We start from the raw sequence: 23,112 nt of genomic DNA, 5'->3' as shown, positions 1-23,112 counted from the left end.
CGCACTATCCCACGGAGGTACTAACCATGGTAGTGTAGGTTAATTGCAAACTGGAACCAGACATTGACCTGTTCTCTGTCTGGTGATCAGTCAGGCAGAGGACATGCCACTGTCTAGATTCCGTAATGCAAAAAACTGTTTCATGATATACCCCACCCCCCCCCAAAAAAAAAGCCAAATTGTATATATATGTATATATATATATAAAGAAAAATAAATTAACTTATTTCTATAATAAAATACGGGACTTTATACTTTTATATTAATTTACTAGGATGCTCAAGGATTCCAGTTTGAATTGTACTTGCTTGTTTTTCCCGTAAGTACATTCGATGTACTTGTGCTGACGCCATTGTTAAACAAGCTACATACACGACAATCTGGTTAAATATTTAACATAATTTCATACCCTGTATATCACGACTACCATGTCAGGGGGTGACCACTGGTTGGCACCGCTAATCTACTTGTCTATATGTTGTGTCGATGACTTAACATGAATTAATACTTGAATATTAAAAAAAAGTGTAATAAATTTAGCAGCTTAAATATGAAAATGAATGTATTGAAAATTAATTCTGTAGCTATGTAAGTAGTGATTTCTTAATCGAGGTCGAGTTGAAAAATTAAAGATATCGCTCTCTTGGTGAGTACTGTTCCTTATCTTCAGCAAAGAGTTTCTTTTGTGTATTTCTTTCTATATAGTGAAGGTAGCTATCCTGGTGTTTTGATGTAGGTGAATATAGCATGATATGTCTTAACTATTAAAAGTATTCATTAACAAATTTAACATTTTTTTTTCCTGGGGCAGAAAATGAATTCTCCCTAATATAGGTAGACCCCTATTTTTATATGAATTATATGTAAAAGGTAAAACAAAATACAGCATTTGAATTTAGTTCAGATAAAAACTAATAAAATCTAAAAAAAAAAAAAAAATTGCTACGTATTGTTGACATAATGTAGTCTTTTCGTACTCAGCACATATTCACAAATGGGAGCAAAATTATAACCTTTTAGTAAATTTTTAAGTGAAAAATCAGTAACATTTAGCTTTTTTAGTTTTTCAAATAAAATTTTCCTTTGTAAATTGAATAATTTACAATTTAACATATTATGCTCTACACTTTCGATCTGGTTGCAGTTTATACATAGATTTGAGGTAACTACTCCAATTTTATTCAGGTGCTTATTTAGTCCAATATATCCTGTTCTTAATTTGAAGAGTAATATTTCTTTCTCTCTTGTTAAATTTGGAATATTAATTTGAAAATTTACTTTATCTATAATTTTAAATAATGACCTATCTTTGTTTGTTTCCCAATCTTTTTGCCATGAATTTTTCAGAAAATTTTTACAGACAGTTTTAATGTCTTCTTTAAAGAGAGGTATAAAATCTATGCAGTTGTCTAAATTAAGTGCGTTTTTGGCTTGTAAATCTGCACTTTCGTTGCCCATTACTCCGACATGACTTGGTATCCATTCAAATATAATTTCTGATCCACCTTTTTTAAGTGAAGTCAAAATTAAATGAATATCGTATAAAATTTGATTCTTTACTTTAAAAATAGGAGCTCTGATGGCTTGAAGAGCTGACAAAGAATCTACAAAAATTACGGTTTTAATAGGTTTAAAATCTTCTAGCCATAAAAGACTTACAAATATTGCCATTAATTCTGACATAAATATAGAAATATAGTTTGGTAGTTTAAAACCTTTTTTTATTTTAAGTTCTGGAACAACATATGCACAACTTGTATTACCATGTGGGTCTTTAGATCCATCTGTAAATATTTGCAAATGTTTTGAATATTCTGAGTCGATTAATATTTCGGCCTCACTTTTAATTAAATGTGGCAGATCCTTTTTACTTATTTTATCCTGAAGTTGTGTTTTAACTAATGATTTTTCGATATGCCATGGTGGACATGGACATTCTGAATATCTATAAATATATTCAGTAGAAAATTTGTTTTGAGCTAGAAAATCTCTTGCTGTTATTGGAAAGGGTTTTCGTTTAACGTTTTTGGAGTAATAATCAAAAATGAAAGTGTCATTTACCGCGGCTTTAGCCGGGTGTGAGTTGTCAAAACTAGTCATATTTAAAAAAGCTTTTGCTATTAGACTTTGTCTTCTTATTTCTAAAGGTGGATCTCCCATTTCAACTTGCAAAGCTTTCAAGGAAGCTGATCTCATTGAACCAGTACATATACGTAATGCCTGATTTTGAATTTTATCTAGACATTTTTTAGTACTAAAAGAAGCTGAATTATCACATCCATAATCAAGTTTTGATCTAATCAAGGAAATATAAATAGTTCTAAGGGTATTGCTGGTTGCGCCCCATCTTGTTCCTGTAAGAACTCTCATACAGTTAATAACTTTTAGACACTTTGTTTGTAAACTTTGGATATGTTTTTGCCAAGTTAAATTTCTGTCAAAAATTAATCCTAAAAATTTAATTTCTTTAACTATTTCTAATGTGTGATTACCAAGTTTTAAAGATATATTTATATTGTTTCTTCTTGTAAATATCATAGCAACAGTTTTACTTGGAGAAATTTTAAAGCCCCATGTAGAGCACCATTTACAAATATTATCCAAGTCTAGTTGGATTTTCTTCTGTAAGAACTTAATACATGAACCTGATTTCCATATAGCACCGTCATCTGCAAATTGTGAAATCTCACAGTCTTGTAAACATGTTGATAAATCATTAACCATGATATTAAATAAAGTGGGACTTATACAACTCCCTTGTGGGGTACCATTTTCAACAAAATAAGTTTCTGAAAAAGTATTATTTATTTTAACTTGTAGTGTTCTTGATGTTAAATAATTATTGACATAAGCTAGCAAATTTCCTTTAATACCAAAATTAACCATTTTCTTTAATAATCCGTGTTTCCATAGCATATCAAAAGCCTTTTGAAAATCTATGAAAACGCCAACAGTAATATATTTCTTAGCAAAAGTTTTATGTATTTCATTATCAAGTCTAATACATTGCTGTAAAATATTTTTATTTTTGCGAAATCCACTTTGGTTTGGATTATATAAATTATTTTTTTCTAAAAACCATCTTAATCGGTTATTTACCATCTTTTCCAAAATTTTATTAAAATTAGAGGTCAAAGCTATAGGCCTATAAGACAACGGATCACTGGAATCTTTTCCTTGTTTTAAACAAGGGATGACCACAGAATGTTTCCAGTCTTTAGGAATCTCCTGTAAAAACCATATTTTATTTAAAAATAGCAAAAAAATGTTTAAAGTTTTGTCGCTCAGATGTCTGAACATGCTGTAACTGGTTTTATCTTTACCAGGTGAACTATCGTTTGTATCTGAAATGGCATCTTTAAATTCCTGTAAAGTGAATTTTTCGTTAAAACAATCTTGATTTTCTTTATAATATTTAAGAAACGTGTTGATTTCCTGCTCTTCAACAGTAGATTTATGCTTTTTAAAATCATTATCATAGTTGTTAGAACTGCTAACTTCTACAAATTTTTTAGCAAAATAGTTTGCTTTATCAATAGTACTAGTTAAAAAGTGACCACATGCTCTAAGAGCTGGTATCTCTTTTTTGCTGCTTATTTTACCAAGCATTTTTTTAATATTATACCATAAATCTGAAATATTGGAATTGTCATTTAATGTGTTACAATAATTTTTCCAATATATATCTTGTGTATCCTGTAAAACTTTTTGACTAATTTTGTTTTTTTCCTTATAAATAATAAAGTCATGCCCCTTTCCTGTATGTCTAGCTTTGTTTCTAGCCTTATTTCTGTCCTTTATCGCTTTGGTGCATTGGTCAGACCACCATGGCACACAAGGTTTCGTTTGCTTTCTAAATTTTTTAATAGGAATAAACTGAGTTGCAATATCAATAAGCTCAGTAGTTAACATAGTATTAGAATTTTCAATATTATCAGAAATATAATTATCTGAAATTCTCTCATCACAAGCTTTGGAAAAATTCTTCCAATCAGCTTTCTTAAAATTCCATTTAAAGTTATTATTTTCTTCACTATTGTTAACTTTGATATCTATTTTAAGTGATATAGAAAAGTGATCACTATTAAAAGTAGTGTTTTGGTCAACTGACCACTGAATCCTGTGAGCTAAATTCAAACTACAAAAGGCTAAATCAATACATGAAGTTTTAAGGTTAGTAGGATTCAGGCGCGTGCCTGATCCTTCATTTAATAAACAAATATTATTATATAAAATTGAATTTGCTAATTCTCTACCTTTCGTGTCTATTCTTTCACTACCCCATAAATTGTGGTGAGCATTAAAATTTCCACATAAAATAAATTCGGTATCAAATTGGTTTATTAAAATATCATAGTCTGTCTGAACTGTATCAGATTGTGGGTCGTATATATTGACAATCAATAAACGTTTCTTAATAGAGGTCGGTCATTTAAAGACGTATCAACCGTATCATATACGTTGACGTATCCGCATCTGCAGATATACCAAAAAACAGTATATGATCCCGATCTTTAATTTTATGTACTTTCAATAATGCAAATGGGCGACTGATTAATTTCTAATGCAGAAATTTACAAAACAATAAGGAAATATCGAGTTTTTGTGGAATATGTAACCCTACTTTTAAAGATATTCCGGATAGTTGGAACAGTTTACAGGCATGATAGGAGTGAATACGGACCGTAAAATCGTTTGTATGTGTATGAACTTGTGCTCATGTAGAACCAAATTGTTAATTGACAAATAGAGTGATACTCAGTACTTTCTATTACCTTTTATGATAAAATCGTACATGTATATAAGTAGTACATTTGATTTTTTTGTGTGTTTATTCATATAAGATCTTGAAATATTTTTTAACTAGATTATTAAAGGATTTTGTACGATATTCGTGGACCTGCCCTACATTGACTCAATTTTAAGGGCATTTAAAAGTAGTTGATAGAACCCCTTATTTTTGTTTTACAAACCACCACTTTCACAAATATTGAAAGTGTATTTTTGATTGTTTCGAAGACAGTGGCGGATCCAGCCATTTCAAAAAAAGGGGGGGTTCCAACTATATGCTCCCATTCAAATGCATTGATCGGAACAAAAAAGTTTTTGATATATCTGCAGATGCGGATACGTCAACGTATACGATACGGTTGATACGTTTGTAAATGACCGACCTCTATTATAAATAATGTTAATAGCTGAAATCTCTAATTTACTGGTTAACGATACCTTAGTAAAGTTAATACCATTTTTACAATAAATAGCCGTCCCCCCTCTTTTTGTGCCTCTCGTGGAGAAGGCAGCCAACATATATCCTTGTATATCTATAAAATCTGACTCATTTAAACAAAAAGTTTCTTGTAAACAAATAATACAGGCCTATGTTTAACAGACCCTAAGTGCCATAAAAATTCTGGTGCATGGGCTTTAAGACCCTGGCAATTCCAGTGCAGTACTGTAAAATGTGCTGCCATGACTGATATTAGGTTTAAATACAAATATAATATATACATTATTAAAAGAGATATTCTGTACAATTTACCCTGTAAAACAAATATTTGCTTATATAAGTTCAGTAAATCGTTTTGTAAGATTTTGTGGTTGTATTTCAAACCCAAAAACCTTTTTAACTAAATCTGTAATATAAATAAATTGGGCATTTTCTTCCTTAATAGCAGGTAGTTTCTTAAGTAATAAGGCTATAAATACTAATAGATCTTCTATCTCTTTGTGTTCTTTGGGAAGGGGAGATTTTGTTTTAGGACGGTGAACTATATCTTGTTTTTTAATTTCATGCTTTACTTCTGTCCGTGCTTCCTTATAACTGCACTTCTCTTTAGCGACCTTTGTTATGATTTTGATATTTTCAATCCTCTTGGGACAGTCTTTATTTGAGGCGGGGTGTTCCCCATTACAATTAATACATTTGGGGGGTTTATCACAATTTGGTGTTGTATGTGCACCACCACAACGGACACATATTTCTTTATTAGAACATTCGTTCTGCATGTGACCGTAGCCTTGGCATTTAAAACATTGTATAGAAAAATTTGACCTTATATGATGTAAAGCCCAGATTGACTCTTTCCGGTAGTTCCGGAGTATTAAAATATAATTTTAAAGTGGCAGAACGTACCTTCTGTTTCTTTACTTTATCGTAGAAGAACATTTCTTCTACCTTGATAACATTATATGCCTCTAGGGCTTCTTTAACCTGATCAATACTTATATCTGATGGGGTTCTATAAATACACCCCACAGAAGTGGACATAATTTTGGGAATATTAACTCTGATTTCCCACTCACCTAATTTGTTGAGCTTTTTTAACTCATTAAATTGATTTACATCAAAACACTCTACAAATAAATTGCCTGTTTTAGTTTTATTTAAAGTTTTAATTATACCAACTGTTTTGTTAAACAGTTTTTGTATTAAAATAGGGTTTTTAAGACCCAGTTTTATTTCTGTATCAACACATGTAACAACAGCGAAAAACTTCTTCGCTTTGCTAACAGTTTTTTTCACTTCTAGTCTCCTTCTAGTAGGAGCTTTCTTGATAGTGCTTTGTAAACTTTCACTATAAGTTTTTAAACCAGGAGAGATATTAATCTTCCTTTTCTTATGGCGCTGGGTTTGCCAATCATAGGCTGCTTCGTATTCAGACGTACTGACTTCACTGTCAGTACCTGACCTAACACTAATAGAATCAAAATTCTTATGTGGGGTATCAACATGAGTATCTTGTAAATTATGCACGTACTCTTCAAGGGGATCTACCTCATATCCACTCCCTGTAAAATGTTGACTGTCATCCATTGCAAAAGCAATGGTGACTTTCAAAATATCTACTTAATAAATTAAACTAAATTAAATGTACTAGACTCCTGTAAAAGTAGAATCCTAAGTAAATGTAAATATAAAAAGTACGAATATCAAATACAGCATAAACAATATAAACAATATAAACAAAAATTGTGCTCAAACATAGACAAAGTGCGACGTGTGTGACACCATTGGACTCACTACCAATGAATTTAAAAGTTCTATATATATTATATTTTATATAGAAATACGCGTTGTTTCAACAAATGGAGGCTTTTAACGACCTTGACTGGTTAAACAGCCCTTGTACGGTATAGTTAAGACTACACAAATCCTTGTAAAAACTAATATTTCATCTAGGTGCTTTCGTTAAAGTTCGCGTTACATATTAAAATGAATTTCATTGGTCTGAAAGTTTGCAAACTTTCAATCCAGGTGTTCTCATCGAGGTCCGCGTTCATGTTTCAATTTGATACATATCGTAACATATGAAAGTGCGAGGGCTGTATAGCCAGTCAAGGTCGTTAAACACCACCATATATATATATGAAAGTCCAATATGGTACAAATGTAAAGACTCTACGATGTCCGAGTTCTGGACTAAAAAATAATTGATAGAACTTATGAGACATAATGTTAGAATATTTGTCTTTTGTTGAAGTCGACACGTCTCCCTCTAGATGTCTTTCGATTATTTGTGTAGTTCGGTTGCTGTCGCATTGGCGTATACCTTAAGCTTACTTCTCCTTTTTTCGTGCATCACTTATTTATCATGTGCACTGATGGCTGAAAAAAATCTGTTCCGGTTTCTTTTGCATCAAATAGAGCGGTTTGATTTTGATTTGATTTTTTTTTCTACTTTACGTCTAGTGGCAAATATTTCACGCATGATACAGCCATTATTTCAGTAAATCCAATGTTAAAACTTAGGCACATCTGACGAAAATTCAAACCACAGATTACAAATTGCGCATGCATTTTTTTACTTAATGATATGCTGCCTTATACTCTAATATCAGTAACTGTACTTCTGAGAAAGGGCTTAGAACAACAACGTCATATACAGCACAGAGGGCATATACATGAACGAGGGTCTGCTTGGGGGTGATCTTTAAATATGTATTATTTATTATGTTCATGTAGCTATTTTTCTCTATTCTTTATAAATTTAGCCGATTATTCTTTATTCTACATCCTTTATTCTTTAAACCTGTACTCAATTGTTTATGCTACTTTTCTCTATTCTTTTATTTTGAGTCCCAAATGTATCTCCCCTGTATTATGCATGTTTCATCCACATTCTCTCATACTGACATAAAAGTTTACAACTATAGGTCGCTGTACAAGTTTCAACAATGAGCAAAGCCAATATACCGCGTCAGCTATAAAAGGCTCCGTATATATACATAACAATTCAAACTAGCAATTTAACGGCCGGATTTATGTACAAAGAATGAAAGAATGAAAAACAAATATGATATACTACAACAAACGACAACCGCTGAGTACTAGTAACAGGCTCTTGGCTTGTGATATGCACTTCACCTTTGCTTGGCCCTCACAGTGAGTGAATTAAATGCATTACCTCACACTTTTTAAGTAATGCATTTATGAGTGAATCGTTCTTTGAGTAAAGACCAATGGCAAATATTTCTGTGTAAGTCAAGTTGATTTGAAAAGATGTGAACGTGTAAAAAGTCGAACCAATTTATGTATTTCTTATTTCGGACATTTAGACTTGTTTCTTATATTATTCAAATACATGTATTTCTACAAAGAACTTTATTAATAATTGTTATAAATATCAATTTTATTCAAACATCGTTTCTTCCTTAATATACACGGGGAAATTAATGTTTTAAATGCCTAGTTTTGTATACACTTAATCTACACAAGGCCTACATCGAGTATCGACTGCATGTAGACAAAACATGATTTACACTACATGTAAACATTGAGTTTTATCAATGGGAACGTAATTTTGTTTAGTTTACGTGTAAGTTACACTTACACAACACCGAGTTTAGGTCAATGTGAACACGGCCTTAAACAATCAATGGCAATAGACCACTTTCGAGTTCATCCGTCACCGGAAAAAAACTCGTCAATTATACGCGCCTTTATGACGTCATTTACCAGATAGAGGGGGTCGCCTGTATCCCTGCACTATTTACGTTCATCAAACGTCTTGGTGATCGTCATTGTGCAGGATAAACTAGAAATAATGGTTGTTCTGTAGGTACTTAATGACAATTCCCTAATGACATCAATGCTGATTGTCAATTTTGAGAATTCAATTTGTCGTATAATTCGTACAATATAGAATTATAGTTTTCCAACCACTCGCTCAACATTGGAATGGAAGTGACGACGCCCCTAAACGCACAAATGACGTTCACTAAAACCAGAGTTTTTGACGGAAATGCATCGAACTCGAAAGTTGTCTATTGATTTGTTTCAACCATTCATGATGATATCGACATTAAGATTCGTGACATGATTTATCAAACCCCATGAATCTGTATTATGTAAAACGTTTGCTTTGAATAAAATAATATATAATAAAGTGTACATGTATATGATTTGAATTATAAACCTTTAACCATTATAAAGTAACTCGAGTAGATCTAGAGATGTTGTACATAGTATACTGATATCCTGCTTCTATAATGATCGAACGGTTATACTCGAGTAGATCTAGAGATGTTGTACATAGTATACTGATATCCTGCTTCTATAATGATCGAACGGTTATACTCGAGTAGATCTAGAGATGTTGTACATAGTATACTGATATCCTGCTTCTATAATGATCGAACGGTTATACTCGAGTAGATCTAGAGATGTTGTACATAGTATACTGATATCCTGCTTCTATAATGATCGAACGGTTATACTCGAGTAGATCTAGAGATATTGTACATAGTATACTGATATCCTGCTTCTATAATGATCGAACGGTTATACTCGAGTAGATCTAGAGATGTTGTACATAGTATACTGATATCCTGCTTCTATAATGATCGAACGGTTATACTCAAGTAGATCTAGAGATGTTGTACATAGTATACTGATATCCTGCTTCTATAATGATCGAACGGTTATACTCGAGTAGATCTAGAGATGTTGTACATAGTATACTGATATCCTGCTTCTATAATGATCGAACGGTTATACTCGAGTAGATCTAGAGATGTTGTACATAGTATACTGATATCCTGCTTCTATAATGATCGAACGGTTATACTCGAGTAGATCTAGAGATGTTGTACATAGTATACTGATATCCTGCTTCTATAATGATCGAACGGTTATACTCGAGTAGATCTAGAGATGTTGTACATAGTATACTGATATCCTGCTTCTATAATAATCGAACGGTTATACTCGAGTAGATCTAGAGATGTTGTACATAGTATACTGATATCCTGCTTCTATAATGATCGAACGGTTATACTCGAGTAGATCTAGAGATGTTGTACATAGTATACTGATATCCTGCTTCTATAATGATCGAACGGTTATACTCGAGTAGATCTAGAGATGTTGTACATAGTATACTGATATCCTGCTTCTATAATGATCGAACGGTTATACTCGAGTAGATCTAGAGATGTTGTACATAGTATACTGATATCCTGCTTCTATAATGATCGAACAGTTATACTCGAGTAGATCTAGAGATGTTGTACATAGTATACTGATCTTCTATAATGATCCAACGGTTATACTCAAACGAATGTTAAATAGCACTTTAATTTTGGTCTCTTCATTGGAGTTCAGGCAACGTCGATCATGCCAAAAATTATTCAATATATAATTCGGAATTAATTAATTATATTGTGTATAACCAATCTTAAATTGACACATCTTTGATTGATGCATTGAAGTTTGCTCATTGTCGAAAGTCGTATATACGATCGCTTGTAATTGTCTACAGTCTTGTTCTTTGGTTTTTGGTGGATAGTCTCATCGACATTCATACCACATCTCCTTTGTTATTTTTATACATAATACTATTTGATATTTTGCCGTATCTTCTGACTGTTCTGTTCTGTACAGGTGATCAGTCAGCGGACTCGGGTACACGTGTTGCTTTTCTTCTTTTTTATATTGTTCGGTTCTCTGTTTATGTTGTTGTTGTTGTCTTTGTTAAGATCAGTTTTTTAGATGAAGAGAAAAAGACAGAGGAAAATAATTTGATTTCTTGTATCTGTTAAAACTTACCCAAATGAATAAACCAGACATGGTTTCAGTACTACAAATGGACTTGTATTGCAATCAAACTTCAACTGGCCTCTCTCTACTTTATTTTGGCAAAAATAATCGTCTTTTCTCAAATCTCTAAAATTCAATTCCGACGTTTTAATTTGTTAATTTATGTCTAACCTCGCTATTTCATCAACGATGCTCATATTAACAGTGGCTGGTTAAGACATTTTCATAAAGAGGGGGAGGCTACTGACTACTGACTGCCTAGGAGAAGGCCCGCGTCACTCATGCTACAGTGATTCCCCAAATAATCAACTAATATGTCCCTCAAAAGCTTGGGAGGAGCCCGGGCACACTTGGAAAACCATATAAACCTTCCTCTGATTAACATGCGCAACAGCCAACGCAGAACAATGCACTTGTGTCAGTAAAACGAAAACGGGGAAAAAATTGATTGACACAGAGCAAAAACAACTTTTTCGTGTTCTGATACTTTGTTTGAGTATTGCTGAATTAAAACATTTATTAAGACCAGATAAGTTCAATGTGTCTGATCTCCTGGTTCTTACATTTCTCGGTAGAACAAAAAGATTAAAAAATTAAACCCGCTCTTTGTTTACATCAGATATAGAATTTTCAAATAGTAAGCGGGATTGCATAAAATTCTCCCCCACATACGCACACACACAATATATGAAATACAGTATATGTTGTTTATAAGGCAAATTCTGGATACAAAAACTGGAGCTTGCCATTAAATATACGTACTAGTATATAATTTTAATGAATAAAAGTCAAAGTAAAAATATCGGTTGTTAGTCTCTTTTGATAACCAAATAAATCTGTGTAAATCTATGCAACAATATTAAAGTTATTTACTTGAATGAATCCCACAGAAAACCGATGCGATATTGAAAAGTACATTTACAAACCTCGCTAGCTCTTTAAAAGCCTCGATCCAGTTTGTCGTTTCATTTGGTTTTTTACGGTCATTCATGTCAACTTTTAAACCATTGCCTATAAACAAAAATCCGGTATGACAAATTAAGTTCAATACATTTTAGGTGTATGCTTTAACATGCCGAAAGTCTGTGTATTTAGTGAAAAACTGAAACAGATATTGAATAGAGCAGTCGGTAATCCTCGGGTGAACCCGCTACTCTGCTATCAGATTGAGCGGAACGGAATTGGCCGAGTTGTGACGAGTGTGAAAAGAGGACATCAATGGTAGAGAAAAGCAGTTGGATGAAAAGGAGAGGAACGAAGACGATATAGCTAACATTATTTGAATTTTCACATATAAAAAGTTTTTCTTTAACTTATGGAATAACTGAAGTCTGTAATATTGTTTTGTCTATGAAGAAATAACACAAACAATGTGGTGCACACAGAATAACTTGCTATTTATATATAGTGTGCATTACATTTTTATGTTATTTTGAACAGGAAACATATCACAGTCATTCCTTATAATTTAATTCTAATTTCCATTTAAAACCGGTGTTAATCATGAAAAAACGTTAATGACCTCACGGTAACATGATAAAATTATGTTAATGATCTGATAGACAAAACACTGTAAGCCAATGAGAAGACGCATTACATCCAAAATAATATTATATTGTGATAAAAGAGGGATGAAAGATACCAGAGGGACAGTCAACCTCATAAATCGAAAAAAAAAACCTAACAACGCCATGGCTATAATTGAAAAAGACAAACAGACAAACAATTATAGTACACATGACACAACATAAAAAAAAGAATAAGCAACACGACCGCCGCCAAAAACTATGGGTGAACTCGTTTGCTCCGGAAGGGTAAGCAGATCCTGCTCCACATGAGGCACCCGTCGTGTTGCTTATGTGATAACAAATCCGGTAAATAGTCTATTTCGGCAGGTCATATTCATAAAAGATGATAAACTAGATGTACAATGCTGGTTTTGTATGGTACAGCTGTGAACAGCCCTTGTAATTAAGCAGTTAAATCATTATGATTATAGATCTTTCCGTTTTGTTCTTCCTGTTCTTGTTTGGAAACGTCATTAAGTTGTTGTGTTGTGGTTGTTGCAAGCACCTGATTGTTATGTTCTTTCGATTCTTGTAGTTTGAAAACGTTATCAAGCTGCTGTGCTGTGGTTGTTGCCAGCACCTTACCTTTTTTGTTTTGTTCTTTTGATGCATGTTGTTTGGATAAATTAGTTAGCTTCTGTGACGTGGTAGTTGCCAGTGAGTGACGAGCTATAAAACCCTGGTCTCTAGATTTGTGTGTGTCTTCAGGTGCGTTTTCTAAAAATATATATCATTTGTACATAATTTTTGTACAAGTTGTCAGCTCTGAAAGCTCCATTATATTAAGCTGACAAGTTCGTGCACACCATATAGACTCAATATTTGAAATATTGATTTATAACATACCGAACCATATCAAAATTACAAAACCTCCAAGGAAGCAATAACAATGTGTGGAATCTTTGTTTATTTCTTAGAATGACTTAATATTGGGATAAGTAACTCTGTCTCATCATTGTTTGAAATTTTAGCGACATTATGATTTGGTTGTAAGGTCCAAAAGTGTCACACGGATACAGATTATTGAAGTCTACATTCATAGATAATCCAGTCTTGCTTTATCTTTATAGTGTCAATTTTATCCATAACCGTAACATTTAAACAAATATTGAATATATAACTATTACAAAAGAAAATCCATGAAATAGTGTATGCACTATATATACATGAAAAGTGAAAAATCGTCTGATTTCAGATGTAGAGGAGAAGGTTCGAAAAGGCCCAAAAATGGTTCTTCAAATTAGAATTAGTAAATTTGAACACATTTTTATTTCATAATTCTTAAAGCTAGTTCATACATTTACGCATCATTGAATTACCTAGTCCCTTTTTTTAGGGCCTAATCAGTCAATAAAACCGGTCTCCCACAGTTGCATCTTTTTATCTGGTATGTGTTTTCACTGAACATGCGGAGCCAAAGAGCAATCTATATTAAAGGAGCTACCATTTCTTTTTAGGGGGGTAGAGGATGAAAAAAATTGCCCTGTGTTGTTTTGTTTTAGTTAACTCAGTCCTTGATTCCCCCCACTCTATTTGGTCCTCTCTTTTTGTCAGTCTGTGTTATTTTGAAATCGCCACACACCAGATCTTTTCTTCTCATTATTTAATATTTTCGTTAGAGATTTCCATACACGGGAAAAAGTTGAGAATTTTGGCCATTTGACAGAAGAAAATACTTTACCTATATTTGTAGTTGACGAGAAAAGATCTCTACATTTATCCGTTCCAATAACAGTAAGCAGAATAATAAACGCTCCAAGAATTGCGACATTAATAAATCGTGGAAAATTACGCGTGCACCTGCTGGTATGTCGATGCTGCATCTCGAAGTATTTCTGTGACGTCATAGTTCCTACAATAATAATAAAAACATCATAAAAAATAACAAAAGAACAAAACATTATATACATAATTATGTATCTATTATGCAGTTGTTGAGTCTACCCTCCTCTGTCACCATGATGTTGTTACAAATGGAGCAGCAACCCTCCCCCTATACCTCTAGCCAATGCAGAAAAGTACACGCATAAAAATACGCACATAAAAATTCAGTTCAAGAGAAGTCCGAGTCTGATGTCAGAAGATGTAACCAAAGAAAATAAACAAAATGACAATAATACACAAATAACATCAGACTTCTAGCAGTTAACTGACATGCCAGCTCCAGACTACAATTAAACTGATTGAAAAATTATTTCTTCATCATATGAATATCAGGCACAGTCCTCGATCCCCGGGAGGGATTTAGTATCATACCATCATAACACATATGAAAAGAACATAACCCGTGTCATGCCAACAACTGGTTTATTAATAATAAATGTGTTTAGTTCCGATGCAAAGACCCTATAAGTGAATCAATATTAACGCCAAAATATGCAATCTTTAATGACCTGACAACAGTATCGTAACTATATCCCTTCTTAATAAGTCTATTTAAAGGTTTTGTTAGCTTCTGAGGTGAATACTGACATTTTTGTGCTTTATAAAGAATATTTCCATAAATTATTGGATGTGAAATACCTGAACGTATAAGAAGTCTGCATGTTGAGCTATATTTACGAATGATGTCCTTATACCGATGTTAAAATTTAGTAAATGTTTTGACTAGTTTGTGATATCGAAAACCCTGGTGTAATAATTTTTCAGTAATACATAAATTCTCTCGTTAAAATCTAAAACATTGTTACATACACGAGCGAATCGTTCAAGTTGAGATATAAACACCGTAAGATGGTGACAAGGAAACGTCACCATCTAAAAATGGATAATTAGGAAATTAGACTTTGAATCATCTTTTTTATCATAAATTTTAGTATTAAGCTTTCCGTTAATGATATATATATATATCAAGATCGAGGAAAGGGCAGTGGTCATTGTTAGTATTAGCTTTATTTAAAGTAAGTTCAACATGATAAATTTTTTTAGTATACATACTGAAGTCGTCATTATTGAGAGCCAAAATATCATCCAAATATCTAAAAGTATAATTAAATTTGTGTATCAGATGTTGTTTCGATGGGTCTTTGCTGATTTTTATCATAAATTGTAACTCATAGCAATACAAAAACAGGTCCGCAATAAGTGGTGCACAGTAAGTCCCCATTGGAATTCCGATAACCTGACGATAAACGAAATCTCCAAAGCGAACAAAAATGTTATCTAGTAAAAATTCAAGGGCAGATATAGAATCAAAGCATGTCCAATTGACATAGTTTTTTTGTTTATTGCTACTAAAAATGACCTAAAAGAGTTTAAACATATATATTCACATTCTGACTTTTTAAATACCCATTTAATTAGGTGTGTGGATTTTTTCTTAATTAGAATGTGAGGCAATGTGGTATATAGGGTAGAAAAATCAAAACTTTGAACAGATTCAAAATCACCAATATAAATGGCACGCCTGAACCACTTTTATTAATTAATCTTAGATTATCTCAGATAAACTAGGATTATCTCAGATAAACCTGGTTTATCTCAGATAAACTAAGATTATCTCACCTTAATTCAAATTCGAGAAAATCCTAGTTTATCTCAGAAAATACAGAAAATTCATTATCTGGAGAAAATCCCGGTTTATTCTAAAATATTAAGAAAATCTAGGTTTATCTGAACGATTTTCAGATAATCCTAATTTATCTCCAGATAATTAATTATCTGAATTTCAGATAATTCATTATCTCATTTTCCAGATAATTTAGGTTTATTTCGGATTCTAAATATACCAAAGAACAATGTAACGAGTGTTCTAATTGGACGACAATCGTTTGCCAGATTTTATATAAAAAATACCGTTCTTTTTCAGAGGAGGGGCAACATTCTGCACTCGGCACGCAATTATCAAACTACTCATGGTGTGGACATCCTGACACCTGGACAATCGAAATTTGTTGAATCATTTAGAAAAACAGTAAATTACAGAAGTGCTGATTATATACAATATACATCATATGCTTTGTACATACTTAATAAAATTTGTTAGCTCTCTCCCTTTGACGCTAACTGACTGTTTATTACTGACGGCTAATTTCGACATCGTCGATAATAATTGAACTCTCATATTTTAATTTATTCAGTCGGTTTTAATCTTTTAATCATGACAACGGTTTTGTAAAATATTTAATTTTAACTATTGCATTATTTCGTCATGTGTCAGTAAACAAAATAGAGATTACACTAGAAAGAAGACAATTAAGGAATCCAATACACAAATAATGCACGATTCAATTATGGAAAAAAACAATTATTTCATCATGGTTATTCATAAGACATAGTTTTCATTTTGTTATTTCAAAATAATTAATACATAAGTCAGAGTTTATATGCCTTAAACCTTACAGAGCCAGATTTAAATTGTAGGATATATCAGAGACATATATACACATGTTTATATATGTGTATATATGTCTCTGGATATACATGTACATTGTCGGAAATTATACACTCAGTTACTAAATGTATATGACTAGTACTCGCTAAGAAACATGAGAAAACCTCTTCGTTCTGTTTCTAAATCTTGATCCAAAAAGTTCAATTTTTACAGGTTAATAACGGGTGACATGATTGTCAAAGCTTTACCTGTTATATTGGTAATATACAGTACTACCTGTGACACTATCTTATGCATGGTGGCCATAAAAATTATGTCCACCATGGTGGCCCTATATGTCCATCATTATACCCCCTGTCGCTTAATTAATACACAAGGCATTAATCAAAAACTAGTCAAGGATAAAGAGAATTCTTGACTGCATGGAAGTGTTAAAATTATATAACTTACAGGTCATGTGTCTCAGGTAAAATATACATGTATGTGTTTGTGAAATGTGATGACAAGAAAATTCAAAAATAAAATGAAATAATATAACTAGTTGAATAAATAGCTGATTTTTTTTTTAATTTGACTCATGACTATTTGTTTTGACATTATACCTTTTTATTCAATTTAAGTTATTTTTTACATGTACTTTATGGTAAGTGAAGAATAAATACATAACATCTTCTAATATAATGCAAACTTTCCCAAATACCTACCTTTTTCTATTGAAAAGTTGTTTCTCAAATTAATTTTCTTAAATCAAAATGATTTATACTCAAATCATAGTAGATATACTTATCTGCATTCAATAATATTTTACCAATGTTTAAGATTGTCTTTAGAACTTATTCTAAATAAAATTTAGGCAATTCCTTATTTCTTTATTGAATAAATATATTCAAAATATTCATTAATTCAACAAAATTTGATAATAACTTGTATTGTCATATAAACATATGGTATTTACATGTAGTTTGTGACAAAAAAAACAAACAAACAAAAAAAACAATTACAATGCAAAGAATTAACAATTCTATAAGAAATTAAAACACATGGATTTTTTTAGGTTTCTGCCCTCAGTTCTAAAAATGACTATTTTATAACATGTATAAGGGAGCCAATATTTTCAACACATTCATGTTATAAAGGTTTAGCATTTCTATCACTTTTTGTTCTTGGGTAAGAGACAATATTATGATAAGGTAAACAATTTTCAAATAGATTATCTCAAGTTGTTTTGTTAATTTTACAATTAAGGAAGGAGTGGTCTTCATTGTCCAGCAAGTGGCACAGTTTACATATTCTATCTTTTCTAGGAATTTTATATTGTCCACTATTTTCTATTTCTAAATTATGACCACTAACTCTCTATGTGACACATTTGAGCATACAGTTTATACCAAAGTTTTTATTCTTAAATCTATTTTCAAAAATGTTCTTATATTTTTCTTTAAATTGATTTTTCATCAAGGGTTTTAAAGTCTTAATTCATTCAAGTCCCTGAAATTGTTAACTTTATCTGAAAGGCCTGGGTTTAGGGAAATATTTGCAAATGTATACCAAGAATATGTATCATACCAGTCCAGCACTTCCAACAATATAAATGTACACAGAAATAAAATGATTTAATTAATAGACCATCAAAGTTTAACCATATATATAAGTGTATTTTGTCAAATTTTGGCCTTGTAACTGACAGATATTAGCCAAACTGAAGGTGTCATATTTAATAAGTTCACATTTAAAAATTCATTATAAGAGGATTGATATTGTCTGGTCATTTTATTTTGTTAAGAAACAGGCTTGCTTAAAATTACTTCCTTCATGGTTTCTTTAAAAATATAATTTGCTTGATTATTAGTTATTATTAATGATAATTCATTAAATAATGCAAATAAACAATTAAATACAATGAAGTTCAAGTACATTAATTATTTTTTTTACTTTAAAAAAAAAATAATTAAAGTCTGTCATGTCTGTTGTCTTTCAAATGCTAGTCAATAACTTTATCTTTGATATTTTTGTCTTTTTGCTTCTCAAAATTCTCTCCAAGAAGACATTAAAAGAATAAGAAACAAAATCATACAAAAATGAATAAAAACAAATAAAATAATGGAAAAAAAATTTGAATAAATTCAAATGACAGAAAAATCAAAAATAATATTAATTAACAAAGACTAAAACAATGTCTTATTCTACATTTTCAAAAAAAGGTGAAATGTCAGTTTTGAAAGAAACCCAAGTAACCTGTACAGGTAAATTTTAAAGATTTTGAAAACTACAACTGCACCCAAAAAATGTTGACATAACAGGAAAAAAGTAATAAAAGTTTTTTTTAAGACTGTTCAAAACAATAAAATTAATTCTTGCACGAAAAAGAAATTTTGAAAGATTTATATTCCTACGGTTTCTATTTTCTCCTTTTCTCTAATCTTTTATTCTAATTATCACTTTTGACTCGAAAACTAGCATATTTTAACACAAGCCATAAAATCACAATCCAGTGATAGGAGATTGTTTCTTTGATTAGATCCTGCTCACAGGAAGTAAGCTGTCTACGATAATAATTCAGAGCTCTTCAAAGTTGACGAAGAACATATATATAGAAAAAAAAGATATTTTTTTTTAAAATGTGTTCGTCAATCCATGTACAGAGATAGAAAGGAACTTCATCTAGTTCAACCAAAATATCAATTCGAATTTCACAAACATCTTGGTTTCTAACAAACTAAGATGTTTCAGCATATTGTTAACTACACTTATAACAAAATATATATTTACTGGATTATGGCGGGCGGAAGTGTAATATTTGAAAACTTTTAATTTGTTATGGGGTTGACATGAAACACATAAACATACATATAAATTAGGCCTGTATCGCTGAAATGATCTTTTTGTTTCAAAATTCTTAACTTGACACCTTCGTTTTGTGTGGGAAACCTGAGAGATTTTCCAAAACGTTCGATTTATATAATCCGGAAATTCAGCTCCGTGAAATTTTGGTAGAGTTCTCTATTTTATATTTTCTCCCAAAATTAGGTCATCGTATATCGCCAGCTGGACATTTATCATTTCTTTTGGATATTTTGCATCAAAGAAAAGGTAAGCACAAGGATTAGCCTTTCAAAAAGGGCTAGCCGACTCTTAGCTGATGAAAATGGAAAGTGCTCTCGCTTTGTAGATTAATTCATTTACTAGAATAGCCACGTGCATCAAACAACAAATTTAACCACACACGTGAGGTCACACGTTATGAATTAGTATATATCATTTAACGTTGTTGTTTACGAAACTCCAGAAGATTTGACTATTTATAGATAAAAGTTACTTGTGTACCAATATCATGAATATGCATGATTAATGACCAGGCAAAATGTAATTGCTAAAATAGAGAGGACAAATCCGATACTCTACGGGATTGAAGGACATTTACTAGGTTTGGATTGTCCTAACAGGTGACTTTTCAGGCAAATAGCAAAGCCTCCCAGGTCGGAATGCATTTTCATATGTTTTCAGTTGGATTTAAATAATGAGAACTGGAACCTTAAGCGAGGAGAAATTCTCACTATAGTAGAGGGGTCTGTAGAAGCTAAACTTAGGGAACGGTAATTGTTTATCAACTGAGGGGTATGTTCAAATTTATTGAACCCCTCCCCCCCCAAAAAAAAAACCCCAAACATTATGAACCACATAATGACCCCATCCCCTTACCACATAGCTTCAAAACTTTGACCCCAAACAAAAATCCCTATCGATTGCCGTCAGTGAAATTTTTTTTTTTAGTGGACCAGTGGAATAACCTGTCTCTTGACTGTCAGATTTAACAGGTGAAGGCAAGGACTCCCAGGTCGGAATGCTTTTTCATATGTTTTCAGTCGGATTTAATAATGAGAACTGGAACCTTACGCGAGGAGAAATTCTCACTAAGTAGAGGGGTATCTAGAAGCTAAACTTAGGGAACGGTCATTGTTTATCAGCTGAAGGGTATGTTCAAATTTTTCACCACATAATGACCCCCTCCCCTTAACCATGTTAACACATAGCTTCAAAACTTTGACCCTCAAACAAAAATCCCTATCGAGTAGAAGAAGAAATTCTCACTATAGTAGGACATTTCCCAGATCCCAGATAAGGGGTCTGTCGAAGTTAAACTTAATATAGTTATGTATGTTCTTGAGAGCAACAAAAACAATGTGCAAGAGGATTAGATCTGAGTACAGAGGTAGTACATATAGGTATAAAGTTGAAAGGAAATGGGATTATTCTTTGATTTTTTGGGGAGGAGGATTTTGAAAATGAATATCATATCCACATGTCCACTGAATATTAAAATAAGCATAACAGATGAAAATACATATTCAATTTGGAAAATATTACTTCTGGCCCCCCAAATTATCAAATGGTCATCTAAGCCAAATAATTATGACGTCTTGACCATGTTGAAAGGCTATTTTTTTTTTATCGTGACACGTTCCTTTGGACTAACGGTTATCTTATTATTTGTCAATTTGTTAGCTATTTTTTTTTCTCTGTAACACCTTGCTTTGGACTAATGGTCATCTAATTATTTGTCAATTTGTTATACCTTACATAAATAGGGAGACCTTCAATTACTTCACAATTAATAGGCTGTTTTGAATCATTTCACAGTACTTGCATTTGTTGAATCAGATGAATTACTAGGCATAGTTTTAGTTGTACATGAGTACTGTCACCAGACTTTGACTCCATAATGGATGACTGGGAGAGTTAAATAGATTAGCTTCTACATCTGACATGTCTGATACATCCATTTCATTGGAATGTCTTTTTTTCGAAAGTAAAATACATAAAACTCTGTATAAAATCATCAATACCTCTCTCTCTTTATCTTCATGTATCTAGATTTTTTGTGCATCCATGCAAGTGTGTCCACACCAGCCTCGTGTAAATACATGTATATATTTATCAAAATTGCATAGGCCTTATTTCTAGATGTAGTCCATTCGTCCACACCAGCCTTCTGTATATCATGTATATCTATATTTATCCACAGAAAAACTTTTTCACTGCTATGAATATTGATGTAGGCGCGAGTTTATATACATGTACATAGACATTTTATTTACATATTGTATAATTAATTTACATGGACCTTCGATCCGTGCAGTTAGGCATGTTTGTTTTTGGTGTTCAAGAAGTATATCACTGGATTGAGCTCTCTGTCTAAGTGTATTATTAAAGTGCTTTGCATTAAGCTCAGTTCATTGTTATGCCAATGCATTCTTTCTGATAGAAACAACTAAGGTAAGATCGTTGAAATTGTCATCACCAGGAATTATTGAAGCAGCATCCACTGAGCATGAATAGTTTAAGATAGATTAAATTATTTTAGATGCATTTGAAACAAATACTTTGCATCCAGATAGCCAAATAAAAAAGGTACATTGAAATATACCAAACATTGCTACCTGGAACATGATGCTAGGTGGTTTTGTCACCTTTTTAACCATTTGCACTATCTACTGAAGAGTCGTTATTCATTCATACATACGGACGAAACGCATAAGGCTAACTAGACCATACCCGCGACATGTCGCGGGTCCTTAACTGAATTAAAGAACCTACCCCTTAGTTTTAGCCTGAATTTTTAGAATTCGTATTGTCATTTGGTAAAGTCACGCTGATTATAAGGTGCACAGTTATTCCCTGTATAATGACGAAGTTCAGGTGTGATTATTACCCGTGTTTATAGCTAATCTTCAATACACCGTTTGGTTGTGCGCCTGACACAGGCTGAATGTACAGATTAACAGGGATCATGTAATTTTGTGAAATATACATGTACTATTGGAATCGGTATCGGATTCGACCCGCAACTTTTTAATTATTGGTAAAATAATTATGTGGAAAACAAAAGGGCCTGAAATAGAGTAATTTTTAATCTACCCCATTGTCCTATATTATTTATATAAAGTTAAAACATGCGAAAGCGTACAAGACACGGATCGATAACGGTCTCCGAGTTTGGATATTTTCTCAAAAATTGGCATTTTCTTTGGAAAAAGATTGTTTCAAAAACAAATTAAGGAAGTATAAAACATTACATTTATACGTCATATCACAAATATTTCTGACTTTGTATGGTTTCAGAGGAGTTTTTAGATAATAACGACATACTATGTAGATATGCATATTGACAG

At 32.1% G+C, this 23,112-nt stretch overlaps 1 protein-coding gene and 1 long non-coding RNA gene across 2 annotated transcripts; both read right to left on the bottom strand.

The window, feature by feature from the left end:
* Positions 1 to 626: 626 nt before the first annotated feature.
* Positions 627 to 6,817, bottom strand: LOC139497433 (uncharacterized). The gene is made up of 3 exons (XM_071285654.1): positions 6,137 to 6,817; positions 1,279 to 3,228; positions 627 to 761 (listed from the first exon to the last, which is right to left on the bottom strand). Exons 1-3 carry the CDS (start codon positions 6,815 to 6,817, stop codon positions 627 to 629), a joined length of 2,766 nt encoding a protein of 921 aa, XP_071141755.1.
* A 4,232-nt stretch (positions 6,818 to 11,049) lies between these two features.
* Positions 11,050 to 13,329, bottom strand: LOC139497175 (uncharacterized). Its single transcript, XR_011657705.1, has 3 exons — positions 13,195 to 13,329; positions 11,968 to 12,052; positions 11,050 to 11,167 (listed from the first exon to the last, which is right to left on the bottom strand). It is a non-coding gene; the product is annotated as an uncharacterized lncRNA (long non-coding RNA).
* Between the last annotated feature and the right edge of the window lie 9,783 nt (positions 13,330 to 23,112).

The sequence above is a fragment of the Mytilus edulis genome, chromosome 12, assembly GCF_963676685.1.
Source record: "Mytilus edulis chromosome 12, xbMytEdul2.2, whole genome shotgun sequence".
Classification (NCBI taxonomy): Eukaryota; Metazoa; Mollusca; class Bivalvia; order Mytilida; family Mytilidae; genus Mytilus; species Mytilus edulis.
The sequence above is the reverse complement of the archived record's forward strand: the minus strand, read 5'-3'. Positions and strand labels throughout refer to the sequence as shown.